Source organism: Carassius gibelio, chromosome B22, assembly GCF_023724105.1.
Source record: "Carassius gibelio isolate Cgi1373 ecotype wild population from Czech Republic chromosome B22, carGib1.2-hapl.c, whole genome shotgun sequence".
Lineage (NCBI taxonomy): Eukaryota > Metazoa > Chordata > Actinopteri > Cypriniformes > Cyprinidae > Carassius > Carassius gibelio.
The window spans coordinates 17,446,624-17,462,547 of NC_068417.1; the positions used below are offsets into that span (position 1 = coordinate 17,446,624).

Sequence of the window (15,924 nt, forward strand, 5' to 3'; positions counted from 1 at the left end):
ATTTTCTTCTTGACAACGGCTGAACAGTTATTTCTGAATAATTTTAACTTATTTCACTAGAAAAAAAAATCTAAATATTACTATTGTACCGATTGTTATAATTAGAGTTTGTTTTATTTTATTAAATTAATGCGTTTAGTCATATTTAGTTAAATAATATTTTTAATGTTTGCTTTAAAGTTTCAAGGTAAACTATCCTCCTTCAAATGATTTAACATTAAGCCTATTTCAATAAAACTATTTTTAGTTATTGCAGTATTTAAGTTTAAGTCTGGAGGAAATTAATAAATAATAAGAAACATGGTGTAGCCACTGGATGCCTGTTTGCTTGTATATATTCCCTATTGCTTAGATGTGTTTTCAGAAATAATTGTAACATTTTAGTTGGATATTCTGTCTGTTAAGAAGATTTTGTATGTCCTTTTGTTATTTAATTTATTTATGTTTTGACAGAACAAGTGTTAAGATTTGTTCAACCATTTAGTTTTTTTTTTGTATATATATATATATATATATATATATATATATATATATATATATATATATATATATATATATATATATATATATATATATATATATATATGTTGAAAAGTATCCATCGATGAACACTCCAGAATCTGGACTGAAGCAGTAGGACATTCGGGGATTTCTCGCCTGTTTTATGAATACTGCGGTTTTCGAACGCACTTCTTTCTTCACATACTCTTCCCCTACTATATAGGTTAGTAGGCATATTAGAACGCAAAATAAGTATACGTATACATCCGAATGTCGCTTAATATAACTTCTTTATGAACACAGAGGATTCGAACATACTCATTCGCTCGCCTACTGCTTTTTGCATACTATATAGTAGGGAAGTGTGCCATTTCGGACGCAGCCATAGTGGGTGATCGCAGCTTTTGGCTGTTCTATTTTTACTAACCACCAGATGGCGCTGTTTGCTACTCTCGAAGCTTTGAATCTTTCTAGGAAGCTTCAGTGCTTCATCATTTGCCCATCCGTGCTCCACCACTGCGCACGAGACCAAACGCGGAAACTGTGATCCACGCTCACGTGCTATGTTGTTAAATTATGCTGCATGTTAATGAAATTAAATATGATGAACAAGAGACCCAAAGTACCTGTCATATATATATATATATATATATATATATATATATATATATATATATATATATATATATATGTATATATATATATATATATATATATATATATATATATATATATATATATATATATGTATATATATATATATATATATATATATGTATATATATATATATATATATATATATATATATATATATATATGCATATATATATGCATATATAATCTATAAGCGACACATAAAAACATGATGTAAGACTTAAAAAAAACAACAACAGACATCACAATTGCTTCGACCAATGAGCATTATGTTGTGTCGTTAGTAAGTTGTATAGTCACACTGACTGCTGTGTTTGACTAAACTACTCTACTAGGCCTTAAGAAGTGCACTCCCCTTCAGCTCATTTAAAATTTCTGCTGTTTTTGACATTGTTTAAATGTTGCCTTTTTAGAGTTAAAAACTATTGTTTTTGGAAACTGTTCAACAAAATGCCTATGAAAATATTTGAGGTGTTTATTTTCTTCTGTTTGTGCTCTTGGAGTCTAGCTGGTAAGTATTTTTATTGCTCTAGTTCTTCTATATCTGTGTCATGTCTCTATCCACACATTCTGTTCTTTATTATTTCTTTTATTCATTTAAATGTTTTTATCAGACTAAAATAAGCTTGTTAAATATCTTTGTTCATTACGTTTGTGTGGTCATTTTTCTCTTTCAATAAATTTAATTCAATTTAATCTATTGCACATTATTGCATTGAAGAACTGTTTTGCAATTACATTTTTTTATGTTCTAAAATGACTAAAACTGCAAAAGTCTTTCTGAGAAACTGTTTGTGTTTGTTCTTCAGGTGTGTTTGGTGATGAAGTGAAGTCAGTGTCAGTGACGGAGGGAGATTCTGTCACTCTAAATCCTGATCTTACTGAAATACAGAGAATGGATTTGATTATGTGGAAATTTGGACCTAAAGACATTATCATCGCTCAAATCAACAAAAAGAAGAGCACGGTTTATAATGATAGTGCTGAAGGGAGATTCAGAGACAGACTGAAGCTGGATCAGACTGGATCTCTGTTCATCACAAACACCACAATCACAGACTCTGAACTTTATAAAGTATACATAAAAACAGACACGCCGTTCAACACATTCAATCTTACTGTCTATGGTGAGTAGAGAATCACTTGCTCTATTTCATATATATATATATATATATACATATATATATATAATATGCATTTTTTGATATTACTCAATGTGATAAATATTAAGCTTATGAAATGATAGAAGATACTATGATGAATTATTGAATTTGATTTGTTCTCCAATATTTCCCAGCCCCTCTCTCCACTCCTAACATCACCAGAGACTCTTTATCTGCTCAGAACTCATCATCTTCATCAGGACCAGCATCCAGCTGTGTGTTTCTGTGTTCAGTGGTGAATGTGGATCATGTGACTCTCTCCTGGTACAAAGGAAACAGTTTATTGTCCAGCATCAGTGTGTCTGATCTCAGCAGAAGTCTTTCTTTACATCTGGAGTGTCTGGATGATTTCTACAGCTGTGTGGTGAACAATCCCATCACAAACCAGACCACACATCTCAACAACACTCAACTCTGTCAGACATGTTCAGCAACACATCTCAACACTGAACTCTGTCAGACATGTTCAGGTACATCTATGGCACTATATATCCCCAAACTAAATGAATCATAATTCTGTTTTAACATTGCTAATTTCTTCTCTCAGAAGACTTCATCCACTGTTGTGGTTCTACTGAAGCTGTGATCCGATTGGCTCTCTCTGTTCTGGTGGGCGTGGCTACTGTTGCTGTGCTGGTTTATGACATCAGATCCAGAAATCCTCTACAGAAGAAGAAAGAGCAGACATCACCATCAAACTCTTGATTAATCAGATATTCAAGAAGGTAGAGATGCTCTTCGAATAACTGCAAAAAAAAAAAAAACATTTAATTGATTATTAGATTATGATGATTAAACAAAGGGATTGTTTATCAGAGTATTAAAGAATCTACTGGTTGTCACAATTTCTTCACTCATCGTTGTATTAAAGACAACCCAGATTACAAATCGAATATTTGTTTTAAGCCATGATTAATGCTCAGTTTACTTGAAACTAGAACTTTTTAGTATAGGTAAAAATGTCATGATTGTTATTGTCATTAAATTTTTTTGTGCTGTCGGTTTTCTTCTCTATTTTTATGATTTGTATCTCAATTTTTAATCTCCAGCTGTGTGGTGATATTTTTAGTGTCAACATACAGACTTCATTCGATAGGTCTTATGAATTGGCAGACTATTACTTACATTTGTTGGAATTTTTAGTTTTAAGTTACTGGACATTTCTTTAATTGTTATTTTGGGTCAAGCTCACTTTTTGTAGAGGTGTGTGCTTCCTTTTATATGAAATAAAACCATAAATCACTCTAAAAACATTTGTTGTCTAAAGTTTTTCGGGAGTTGTCATGTCTTCGATTTAAATTTAGTGATCCCTAATGCATACTAATGCATTCATTCCTCTGGATTTGAACTGGGGCCTTCTTACCATGTGGCGAGATAACATTAACAAGCATCACTCTTCGCATCTAAATCAGCTCTGAATTGGATGTCAATAAAGTAAAAAGCAACCTCTTAAAATACTGAATTGGGAGGCATTGGAACATTCGTCAGTAATAGCTCTTAAATTGCAACTTGAGCTGTGTGTGAAAACCTTCTCTGAGAAGGCATTCAGACTCTGGAGGGAGGTGCTCGGGGGGTGTTTATTCACACTGTACTAAAGGCTTTGTCTAAACCTTAGCACAAACTGGCAACTTTCTCCTCTGAGGCTCATCTGTCGCATTAACTTTCAAACAGTTATAACATTTCTGTTGCCCTTTGCTTTACATGTCACATTTTTAGAATAAGGACTGTTGTTATTGGAAACTGTTCAGCGAACAGCTGAAGAAAATGTTGGAGGTGTTTATTTTCTTCTGTTTGTGCTCATGGAGTCTGGCTGGTAAGCATATTTATGGCATCAGTTCTGTGTATATTATGAATTATCGATCTGCACATCATTCTGTTCTTTATTATGTCCATCCGTTTCATCAGACTAATATTCAAATACTTTTGTTCAGAGGAAGAACTGTTTTGCCCTGATATTTTTTTGAATGTTCTAAAATGACTAAAACTGCAAAAGTCTTTCTGAGAAACTGTTTGTGTTTGTTCTTCAGGTGTGTTTGGTGATGAAGTGAAGTCAGTGTCAGTGACGGAGGGAGATTCTGTCACTCTAAATCCTGATCTTACTGAAATACAGAGAATGGATTTGATTATGTGGAAATTTGGACCTAAAGACATTATCATCGCTCAAATCAACAAAAAGAAGAGCACGGTTTATAATGATAGTGCTGAAGGGAGATTCAGAGACAGACTGAAGCTGGATCAGACTGGATCTCTGTTCATCACAAACACCACAATCACAGACTCTGAACTTTATAAAGTATATATAAAAACAGACACGCCGTTCAACACATTCAATCTTACTGTCTATGGTGAGTAGAGAATCACTTGCTCTATTTGATGTGTGAGTGTTTTAATTTTGGCTGTATGGACTGTATAGAAAAAAGCATCTTAAATATTTGAAATAACATTGCTGACTCATTTTTGTCTCGCTAAAGCTAACTTTATAGCTGGGTCATTCTGTGTCAAATCAACCAAATTTCAGAATCTTCCTAATCTCAATTTTTTGGGGGGTCAAATTGACCTTTTTTTTTCTGAAAATGGTTATTATTCAACAACCTGAATATGGAGCATCATTGAGGTCCCCATACAATCCCCATTTAATATTTCTTTAATACTTCTTGAGTTACAAGCATGCATAATTCTTATAAATCTTGAAAAGTTCTCTCTTTCCCCGTTCTTAAATGGTCACCATTGGCACATAATGCAACAAAGATTGCTAAAGTCAACAGATTTTACTAACAGATCAACCAATCTCTGTGTAAAAATACCATGATGCTGCCATATTCTTTCAGTTTTGACCCCCTCTACCAAATAGTGGATTACAAATATTCATCCATGATATGTAATATTTTGGCTTAATTTAGGTAGTTCTCTCCCGAATAAATTTTTTTTTTTTTTTTTCTTTAAACAAAATCAAAAATTTGAGCCGGGGACCTCTGATTGAGTTGATCAGAAAATGACCCAGCTAGCATTTGCGTATCCTAAGAACAAACGGCTGAATAGCATTTTCACACTTCCTGCATAATTTGACGATTATAGCTTAATTACTGTACAAAAGGATAAGCTATGTAGATTTATTTTCACAGCCACCTTTGCTCATATTTACCAAGGGTGACAATATTAGTGAAGTATGTTGTGTTAGAAGAGAGGTACAGTATTTGACTTTGAAAACCTGTTTTAAACTAATACTTGTTTTATAAATCTTACATTTTTGAATTATATAGTTTAAGAAAATGAATCTTTTTCACACAAAACTTTAAAACTCTTAAGTTAAAATCATAATATAGTTTTAAACATGTTTAGTAATATTTTTATGATGGATTTTCATTTTTGAAGATTTTCTATTTTTTAAAGACTAGGACAAAAGTAAAATGATAAATTCATTACAAAAAGCACCCAAGTAAAAAATAAATAAATAATATAATGCACTCATACATTAATCATTTAGTTATTAGCAATATTGTAAATAATAATATTGTGAAATTACTGATAATGGATTTTTAGTTTGTAGTGAAATACAGATTCACTGTTGTATACATTTCTAATATCAAATGAATCTCCACTATCTCTTCTCAGCTAATCTGTCTGTTCCTGTCATCAGCAGAGACTCTTCACAATGTTCATCTTCATATTGTTCACTGCTTTGTTCAGTGGTGAATGTGAGTGCTGTGACTCTCTCCTGGTACAAAGGAAACAGTTTATTGTCCAGCATCAGTGTTTCTGATCTCAGCATCAGTCTCTCTCTTCCTCTGGAGGTGGAATATCAGGAGAAAAACAGCTACAGCTGTGTGATCAACAATCACATCAGAAACCAGACCACACATCTGGACATCACTCAACTCTGTCACATGTGTACCGGTAGGACAGTAGTGATATTTGCAAGCTGATCTCATAAGTTATATAGTGCTGATATTTCTTATAGTGTTTGTTTTAGATCAGACTGACACATTCAGTCACACTAATGGCTCATTTTGTCCATTATAGAACTGGGCTTAACCTTATTTTACAAAGTGTTGATCTCTGCTGCTGGTGGATTTCTGTTGGTTGTAGCTGCATTTGGGATGTTCTGGATCTGCAGAAAACAAAGAAAAAACGACCACAAAGGCAAGTATTACCTAGTGCTTATACATCGGTAAAAAATATATTACTGACAATAAAATAATTTGGAAAGGTGTTTGAGAACATCTTTTTTTTAATTCAAAGTTCTGTTGATTTAATATTTTGATTAAATTATTGTTGAAACAGTTCAGACCTGTGATGTGGAGATCACTTACGCTGATCCAACGTTCTACAAAAGAAAAGCACATAAATCAGTAAGATTATATATTTCTATGTATGGTGTGTCTCCATATGATTTCAGCATTTAGTCAAATGTGTGTGAGGTGAGGCATAAAATTCTAAATCTGCCAGAATATGCCAATAATTTGGAAATAAAACTAAAAATAAACATTTTTGTTGTATATGCAAGGTTTGTGCAGGGTAAAAGGTGGCACTCTATACAAATACGTTTTTAAAACACTGTAGTTTTTCCAGTAAAAAGCGATTCAGTGTTCAGTTCAGTGATTAGCGGCAGAGTCGTCGCAAGGCTACCAAAAGCGTGGCTCACATCTCACACCAAAATAAAGAGACAGTTGACTTGACAATGTAAAGCAAATAGTTTTAAAGTTCATGTTTTTGTCCTTCAAAAGACTATAATAGATAAAAGACAGCTATAGTGAGACTATGTGCATCATGATGCTGCATTATTTTGCTTGTTAAAAATTTATTAAGCAATCAGGGCCGACACAAATTCAACTTTCAACTGCTTTCACAAAGACTGGAGATATTATTTATTTACACAATTGCAATTGAATAAAAGTGTGCACTGGCGTGTTTTTTTTTTTTTAAACAACACAACCAGTAGTACAGCAGCTGCAAATGCAAATTCAGTATTGAATTATAAATGTATATACAGGGCTGGAGTAACCATCTCAAATTTTGTGAAGGTTTCCCAGAGGCCCGCACATAAATTGGGCTGGCAGCAGCAGTACCACTTCAACATTAAGAGTTCCTGGTAAAATGAAGGATAAATAAAATAAAAGCACATGTCTGTAGTTAATTTTCAATGAGACATGTGGTAAATTGGTGGTAAATATACCATATATGCATTGGTGACAATGGTTATATTGTCAGTTTAGGTTTACAATGCTTTTGGGAAATGCAGCCCAGTTCTTTATTTACCCCTTCATTGTAAACAAGCAATGGTCTAAAATTTGTGCATCATTTAATTCAAGCTTGAGTTAGGTTTAGTTAAATGATCTTTTTAATACTTTTTATTGGTTAAGTATTTGCAAAACCCGCAGACATTTAAGTACCGAGTAATATTAACCGCATGTACTTACTATGGTTAGATTAGGATTAGGGTTTATCTTCCCGTTACTTAGGGTTACCATAAATTACCCGAGAAGTTCAAGTTAATACGATGGAGAAATAACATAATGTAAGTTATGTCTGAAAATAAATGTGCAGTTCAGCTGAATGATAAGTTTACCCCACGCAGATGTGCGTGAAAGTTACCTTCATTATTAGCAGCCCTTGTTGCGACGGCCCTGATTAATGTTGTAGAACAACCAAACCGATCACAGTTTTATTATCACATTTGTATTGTGCCTGCAAATTCAGTCACTGCCGAGCCAACTGAGATAATCAAATAGGCTAAACCGTTCTTCTCCTGTTTTGTGGCATGGTGAATCTGTGTGCATTGCCACATATTGTGCTGTTGTTTGTCCTTTTTTCCTCTTTCTAATCTTCTCTCAGACATATAAATCAACATTCACTATCTTCAGTTTACCTTCACCTTCACCTGTGACCTAACAGTGCAATTTAGGATACCTAAATTTTACCAACAGATTGCATACCTATAGGCAATTTACTAAGCAAAAAAGTATAAAATATTATTATTTATTGTGAAGTGTATTTTCATGCAGAATTTGGATGAAGATAAATGCTCAGTAATGTGAATGTGTTTGTGTTTTATAACAGAGGGTTAAAGAGGACGATGAGGTGGTGTACGCTGGAGTCACAGTGAGATCAAACTCTTGATTAAAAAAATTGCCGTTAAATAACAGTAATTTTCTGGCAGCAGGGGCGCCAGTAAAGTACTGTTAATTTACAGCTCTTAACCATTAATTTACCACTCTTATTTTTTAACAGTATTTTACCGTAAATTCTACCATGGAAATTAACTCCACTCCCACTGCTTCAAACAGTTCGAGTTTTTAAACTAGCATTCCCACGATGTTAGTACTATGAACTTATTTCATTTGAGTCCACTGAGAAGGAATATTTCTTACACTTAATGTGCAGTAATAAAGTAACTAAATACATGACTTTTACTCAAATCACTGCAGCTCATTGTCAGCTGTATTACACATGTATGTGCTGAAGTACTTAACACAGAGATCACCACTGTATCAGCGACTCCACATTTACTGTTTATATAAAGCAGCAGAAAATCAGAATTTGTGGCTCATCATTGACTGAAGCACCGGCTCTACTCTCCAGCACAATGGTGAACAACAAAACTACATTAAACTAAACGATCTCTCTTGTGCAAACACACATTAATACAGTCAAGTTCAGTATTTACTCTCATTATCAGTGTATGACTTTGCCTAATTTTTTTTCTATGGATGTTCACAAATATTTTAGTTAAATTAACTTTTTTTTCATTTGGTAAATCTGACGTTTACATTTTACAGTATATTACTGTTTTTCCTTGACTTGACGGCAAAAAACTGTAGAAAAACACTTTTTTTTGCTGGCAGCCATTAATTTACGGCAAGAAACAGTAGAAAAACAGTTATTTACTGGCAGCAGGGGTGCCAGTAAATAACTGTTTTTCTACAGTTTGTTTCCTGTAAATTAATTACAGTTTATTACTGTTAAATTATGTTTCATTCTGTTTTTTCTTCATCTTAAATCTTTAACCCTTTAAACCCCACAAGAAAATCCTCAGTTTTAAGTGAACACTTATAATGTGTGCACACTACAGAGTGTTAGAGTAACACTGAATCAGTGAAGTTAATAAGATAATTATGTGATTAATTGATGATTGAGCATTAGTGATAAACACCTGCAGAATCACTGAAGGAAAGAGAAACACAAGAACTACAAATGACTTCAGCCACAGCCTTAGATGAAATCAACTGAATAAAAGAATACATCAAATCTCTCAAGATCTGATTAAACAACTACTAAAACAGCTTCACCAGATTCACATTACTAACCAGACTGACTTTATTTCTGTCAGATGTCTACAGAAGAACTTATGGAGAGTTAAATAGGTTTAGGTGTTTTTTCACTACCATGATGGAGATCAGTGTTTACTTTAGTTGGGCTCTTGAACGTGACTTTTCAACAACTAAGGTTTTTTTTTTTTTTTCATGCTGTAACAATGCGCCTTTGGAACCTGTTATAGCAAAACAAAAGTACACAGAAGAAAAAAAATCTGATATTGTTGTTTATAGATTGACAAGAACAAATACTATTATTTCTGATCTAATAATTGATACTACAGCATGAGAAGGAACACTGCTGAGCCATAAGTTATGAAAGCCTGTTAAGAAAATGTCACTCATAATAAAAAAAAAAAAAAAACCTTTGCTGAAATTTAGACAGAAATATCAAGAATCAGCGTATGAATCACAACAATGGTGACAATCCACAAAATAAATGAACAGATCAGTTCTGAACATCACAACACATGCTACTAAAACTTAAAACAAATGCAAAATTATAAGCACATAAGAATTCAAGAAAATAAGTGAACAATTCAGGGGCATAATTTATTCATGCCGCAATGCATGCTGGGAATCATGGATGAGTTTTATCCTGTGCTGGTACCCAGCATGCATTGCATCATGAACCTTTTGATTGTCACCATTGTTGAGATTCATATGCTGATTGTTGATTTCTCTCTTTGAGTGTTGTGGGGACTGCTGCCCGAAATACTTTTTAACTAAAACTAGTCGTTAAATCCATAAATACTGGTTATCACACTACTTTTCAATCTTACCAAATTGAAGTGTCATTCACTCAAATATTTCAACACCAAATTAATATTTGATTATTATAGCAACACTTTAAGTCAGTCTAGTAGATCATGCCTGTTAGAAACAACCATAATCACTTGACTATCAAAATTAATACTGCTGTAACAGATGCATCATAAAGATACAAATACAGCAATAAAACAAAATGTAAAGTGCAAAAGTCAATGGTCAGGAGCCCAACTAAAGCAAACACTGATCTCCACAATGGTGATGTCAAACGAAACAGTAACATTATCATCTAAATCTCTTTAATTCTCAATAAGATCTTTTGATCTCTGTTCTCTGATCTGACAGAAATAAAGTCAGTCTGGTTAGTAATGTGTGAAGTTGGTGAAGCTGTTTGTTGATCGTTTAAATCTTCAGTTGATTTCATCTAAGGCTGTGGCTGAAGTCATTGTATTTCATGTGTTTGTCTTGTTAAGTTTTTTTTTTCTTCAGTGATTCTACTCATTAACAGCAGCTGTTGATCAGTGTCTGAATTCACTCATTAGTGTTCATTCTCTCTGTCAGGTGGACTATATTAGTAAACTCATTCAGGGAATAGTGAATGAGGGTGTAGGGTGTGATTTGAAACACAGCCGCTGAGTGTCGACTTTGAACGTTGTTAATTTACGATATATAGCAGCAGGCTACTTCTCGAAAACGATGAATATTACCCAGAATGCACTGTTTTAATGAAAAACAGTATGTTACTGTTGAAATTTGGCCGTTTTTTTACAGCGATTTTTAACAGTGTGATCATGATTCTGGAGGTAGAATGCTGTATTAGTACGAAATATGTTTTTGTTTGAACATAAATTTATGATAAAATAAGCTCTCAAATACATTTTTATGGATTTCATTTTTTTGAGTTTCACACTTGTGCGAATGTGATAATATATTGTGGCCACAAGATCATTTTGTCAAGGTAACAATGTTCTTATGTCATGGGCACCCAATGCGACGTATAGTGTCCTTGAGATCCTATGTAAAGGAATGAAAACCTTGTACAAAGACAGTGATATTGGATGACCAAATACAAATATAACCCATTGGTATTTAGAATTCTAATTAGCAGATTTTATTTTAGTAATTACTATAGAATTAGTAAGGCTAATTTTAAAGATAATTAGGTTAGTGTTTTTTTTTTTTTTTTTGCATTCATGAAAGAATTTAGCTGGATAATGTCACTATTGTCTAGTGTTGCACTTGAAGTAATTTCATATTTGATTAACTTTGCTATGTTAATTGTGATGAATTTGTTTTATAATTGATCAGTTTTAGTAGCATTCAGTGCAAACCTTTTAAGTGTCCCGTATAATATTGTCTTAAAATGTAGCACATATATGTATAAAGTGAATGTGTGTACATTTGGCTACATTTTCATTAAATCCACTTATCTTATATTCACAAAACTCAAACTCGCATGTTTTTTATTTTATTTTTTTTATTCACCATAGAGGTAGCCCACATAACTTCTGCATTACATTCAAAATTTCTAAGGGGTCCCTCAGTTGAAATCATTGTCTGGGGGCCCCTGAGGGATCCCCATATATATTTCAGTCCTCTATATGTATGACCTCACATTCATTATTTGGCATTTAAAGTGGTGCATTACTCAGGCATTTCATTAAAAAAAATTATTCCATTTATAAATATATACACACAAATTACAAAAGACAAGAAAATTAAATAATTTTGGCTAAAAATCTTTTAATATGAGATGGATGACATCCTTGAACTGCATTAATGTTGTTCTGATACTGTATCAGTTACAAATGTGTATTAATGTATCACAGTATACAAATGTAAATTATTTGTGTTTTTTTGTATCATTTAAGTTTCTGTAAGGATTTTTTTGTGATTATGAATGTGTGATTCAGTTAAGGTCAAACATAGTTCATTTATATTGTGATTTTAATGAATTTCTGTATATCCATGGCTTCTGAGCAGTGTTTTTCTTTTGTGAATGTGTGTATTGTTTTCATTTCAAAATAAATAATTTTGTCAGTGCTGTAGTAATTGTGAACAACTCCATTTATTGGATGAACATGTTCTTGAACTAACAGCTCTCACATGTTGACTGTAATGTTTCATAGTGTAAAATTCTTGATATAATGATATTCAAATTAAATCAATATTTCTTTACGCTTCTTTCCTTACAATATTAAAAAAAAATGTTGTAATTTATTATGTCAGTGTTATTTTATTTTTGCCCTAATTCATGAAAAAAAAACATCACACTACATCAAATCAACCAAATTTCAGAAACTTCTGTAGCGCCAATTTTGTATTTTGTTAATATTTCTCTTGGAGTCAGATTTAGATCCCATTACCTCTGAAACTGATCCATAAACGACCTTAAAAATTTATATGTCAAAAGAAAAGTTTGATGAGAAGAAAAATCTAAAGACTAATAGGCGACTATTGATAATAACAGATTTACATACAATATCCCACTTACAGTAAAATAATCTGTAATCACTGCATCTTGATTCTAAATTCTACATTTACTTACATTTGTCAATTTAGCAGACACTTTCCAGAAAATTAAATTAGAGACAATACTAGTCAAACTATAAAATATATGAATTGTTGTAATCAGTTCTAGGAAGATGTATACATATAATGAAATAAAATAAATGTTGAGTGTAAAATTAGATCAGAGAAGAAAAAAAAAACTGACCACAGTCACATGCTCTCAAAAATAAATGTGTGAACATTCGTCCTTTCTTCAGTTTATATTCCACTCTGCTCTTAATTTGATCTTCATCTCTCACCATGACTATTTTAGCATATTTTCACATTCATGTCTGTTGAACCCCATAATCTACAGATGTTTTCAAATATCTCCACTGTCCTTCAGCTGTGGAAATCATTATTTGGTTCAGTCAGTTTTTCTCTACTTCCCACAAACCATCATCAAACTCCACAGAGCAACTTGACCACAGACATCAGCTTCATCAGTCACTGAATCACCACAAGAGGTTGACTGGATAAAAGTCAATTGAATTGGATAAAATACGAACACAGTAAAAGAGTTAGAAGTGTTTAACTTGCGAATAAGCCCTACAGTAGTATGTCCTGAGATTGCCCCTTAGAAGATTGCATAGCCTGAGGTAGACTGGTTTGTGCTTGAGGAGAAAAAGAAAGCAAAGGATGAAATTAATTTGAAAACTATATTTAACAACCGAGTAGGAGGTAATTATAGTGAATTCATACAAATTTATACAGATGGTGCAAAAAAACAGAAACAGGATCAGTTATCTCTAAAATATCACTGTAACCCAGTCCTAAAAAATGTACTCCGTGTAGTTTAGTTAGACAGGGGTTTTCAAAGCTGTGAAGCCAGAGATACCTGACGGGGAAAATAGTCTAAGGACCCATTTTTATTTCTAAGTAACGTTAAGTGTGGGAGGGAGTAACGTTAACGGCAGGTTTAAACAGTCCACATTTGACCGTATAAACTCTCTTTAGTAATACAACACACATTTTCCTTGAAATACGTGAGGCTTGAGTAATTTTTCTATAGAAACCTTGAAGTGCCCACTTCTAATTTGCCTTTATTTGTTTCTGAATTGTTGTTGGTAATGTTTTTTTTCTTTCTTTTTCTTTTTCATTTTGATTGCTTATTTGGTGTTAAATGCATTGAAAATCCTAAGACACTATGGAATATAAATCATAGCAGGTTTCAGATAATAATAAAACTTAAAGAACTGAAAAAATATAGCAAATTATTTTATTATGTCACAGACAAATAAAATAAAGTGAATCTCTACACCAGGGTTCCTCAAATCTTGCCCTGGAGGTCCAATGCACTGCAGAGTTTAGCTCGAACCCTGATCAAACTCACCTAACTGGGATTTTCTAATGATCTTGAAGACAGAATAGCATGCTCAGGTGTGTTTGATTAGGGTTAGAGCTATACTCTGCAGGAAAGTGGATCTTGCGGTACAGATTTGAGGATCCCTGACCTACACAGATGTTTTAAGAGCTTTTTTCCCCCTTTAGGTTAACGTCATGTTTGTGAAAGTGCAGTTCAAAAACTCCAAGAAATTCATAAAGTTACAAAATGGATTCACTTTTACAGATTTCATAAATGAAGGTAAGTGTCCTTGTTTTTATCTTATTTGAAATTATGGGCATTTGATATTTGCTCACACTTTAATTGCAGTGATTTGCAGTGATCAATATTACAATAATATATGTCTATTCTATACAACTTTATTAATTCATCAACCAACGTTTAAAACATGAACATTGCAATTGTGAATATTTCACTCCTGTACCATAATAAGGACATTAAGAAAAATAAGTTTCTTAGTATTTTCTTTCTGATTCATTTGTATGCTAAATTAATAATTTAAGCACAACAAGAACATTATTTTCTGCGCTTTACACGCATAAAATATAGAAGAAAAAACCTCTGTGAAATACTTTTTTTGTGTGTATACATTGATGCATCATGCGATTAATCAAATGTATCAATCTATATTTATGTATTGTAACTCATATTTTTAGGTATATTATTTTAGTATAGTTATGACTGCTTTTATTGATCTACAGTGCGAAGCAGATTTGATTTACAGACTGGAGCAGACTTGAAGATATATGACGAGTCCCACACTGAAATTGATCAAGACATTTTGGAAGAGTTGCTAGAAGCAAACCCAAAATCAACATTAATCATAAAAGATCTTAGTGAAGGTACTTTTGTTCCATACATAAAATAGTGCAGGTTACAAACATTGGTCACAGTTATAGTATTTTTATGTGTGTGTGTTTTTTTGGCAGAGGAAGCAACCAGCTCCTGCACAGATACACTGACAAGTCATTCATCTAGTGAACAAGATGTACCCTCTGAAAGATGTGCCAAAAGGCTCAAAACATCACAGCAAGATGACAGAGTTGGAGCAGCAGAGGAGCAAAGATCAGCAAAGGAGGTGACATGAGTTTCTCATGTTTTTATTTGTTACCATTTAAAAATTATGAAAAATGAGATTCAATTGAATTCAATAATTCAAGTTGCTTACTCTAATCAATCTTTGAGTATTACAGTACAGGCTTGTCACTAGGGATGCACGATAATATCGGCACAACATCGGTATCGGCCGATAAAAGCTTAAAATGACAATTATCGGTATCGGCCGATATGAATATTTCTGCCGATGAGCCAAACCGATATTCTCCAAGTGAAATAATTGACCTGTTTTTCAGATGTGAATGTCTGTCTACATTTGTAAAATAATAAATTGATGGTAGAATCAGTACAGAAGAGATACATGGATTTCTCTTCAGTAAAATTAAAGTTTAAATATATCAGTATATATTTGTATATATATCGATATCGGTATCGGCATCGGCCAAAATTATTTAGAAAATATCGGCATATCGAATATCGGCCAAAATCCAATATCGTGCATCCCTACTTGTCACAATGATATCTGTATTGACCTGTGTTTTTAAAAATGATTGTCTGATGGCACCATCTCCAACA

General features: G+C 32.9%; 3 protein-coding genes across 3 annotated transcripts in view; 2 read left to right on the plus strand and 1 right to left on the minus strand.

The window, feature by feature from the left end:
- Positions 1-15,924, minus strand: part of LOC127988462 (uncharacterized) — a 523,986-nt gene that overhangs the window by 286,664 nt on the left and 221,398 nt on the right. The gene's annotated exons all lie outside the window — the stretch shown is intronic.
- The window catches only part of LOC127988497 (hepatocyte cell adhesion molecule), a 278,315-nt gene that overhangs the window by 195,408 nt on the left and 66,983 nt on the right, over positions 1-15,924 (plus strand). The gene's annotated exons all lie outside the window — the stretch shown is intronic.
- Positions 3,890-15,924, plus strand: part of LOC127988499 (SLAM family member 5-like) — a 240,114-nt gene continuing 228,079 nt past the window's right edge. The window contains exons 1-6 of the mRNA XM_052591295.1: positions 3,890-4,132; positions 4,347-4,664; positions 5,932-6,213; positions 6,340-6,459; positions 6,601-6,668; positions 8,377-10,185. Of these exons, the coding sequence (XP_052447255.1) occupies positions 4,084-4,132; positions 4,347-4,664; positions 5,932-6,213; positions 6,340-6,459; positions 6,601-6,668; positions 8,377-8,436 (897 nt within the window). The 5' untranslated portion in view covers positions 3,890-4,083 and the 3' untranslated portion in view covers positions 8,437-10,185. Of the gene's footprint in view, positions 4,133-4,346; positions 4,665-5,931; positions 6,214-6,339; positions 6,460-6,600; positions 6,669-8,376 lie in introns of the transcript that reaches the window.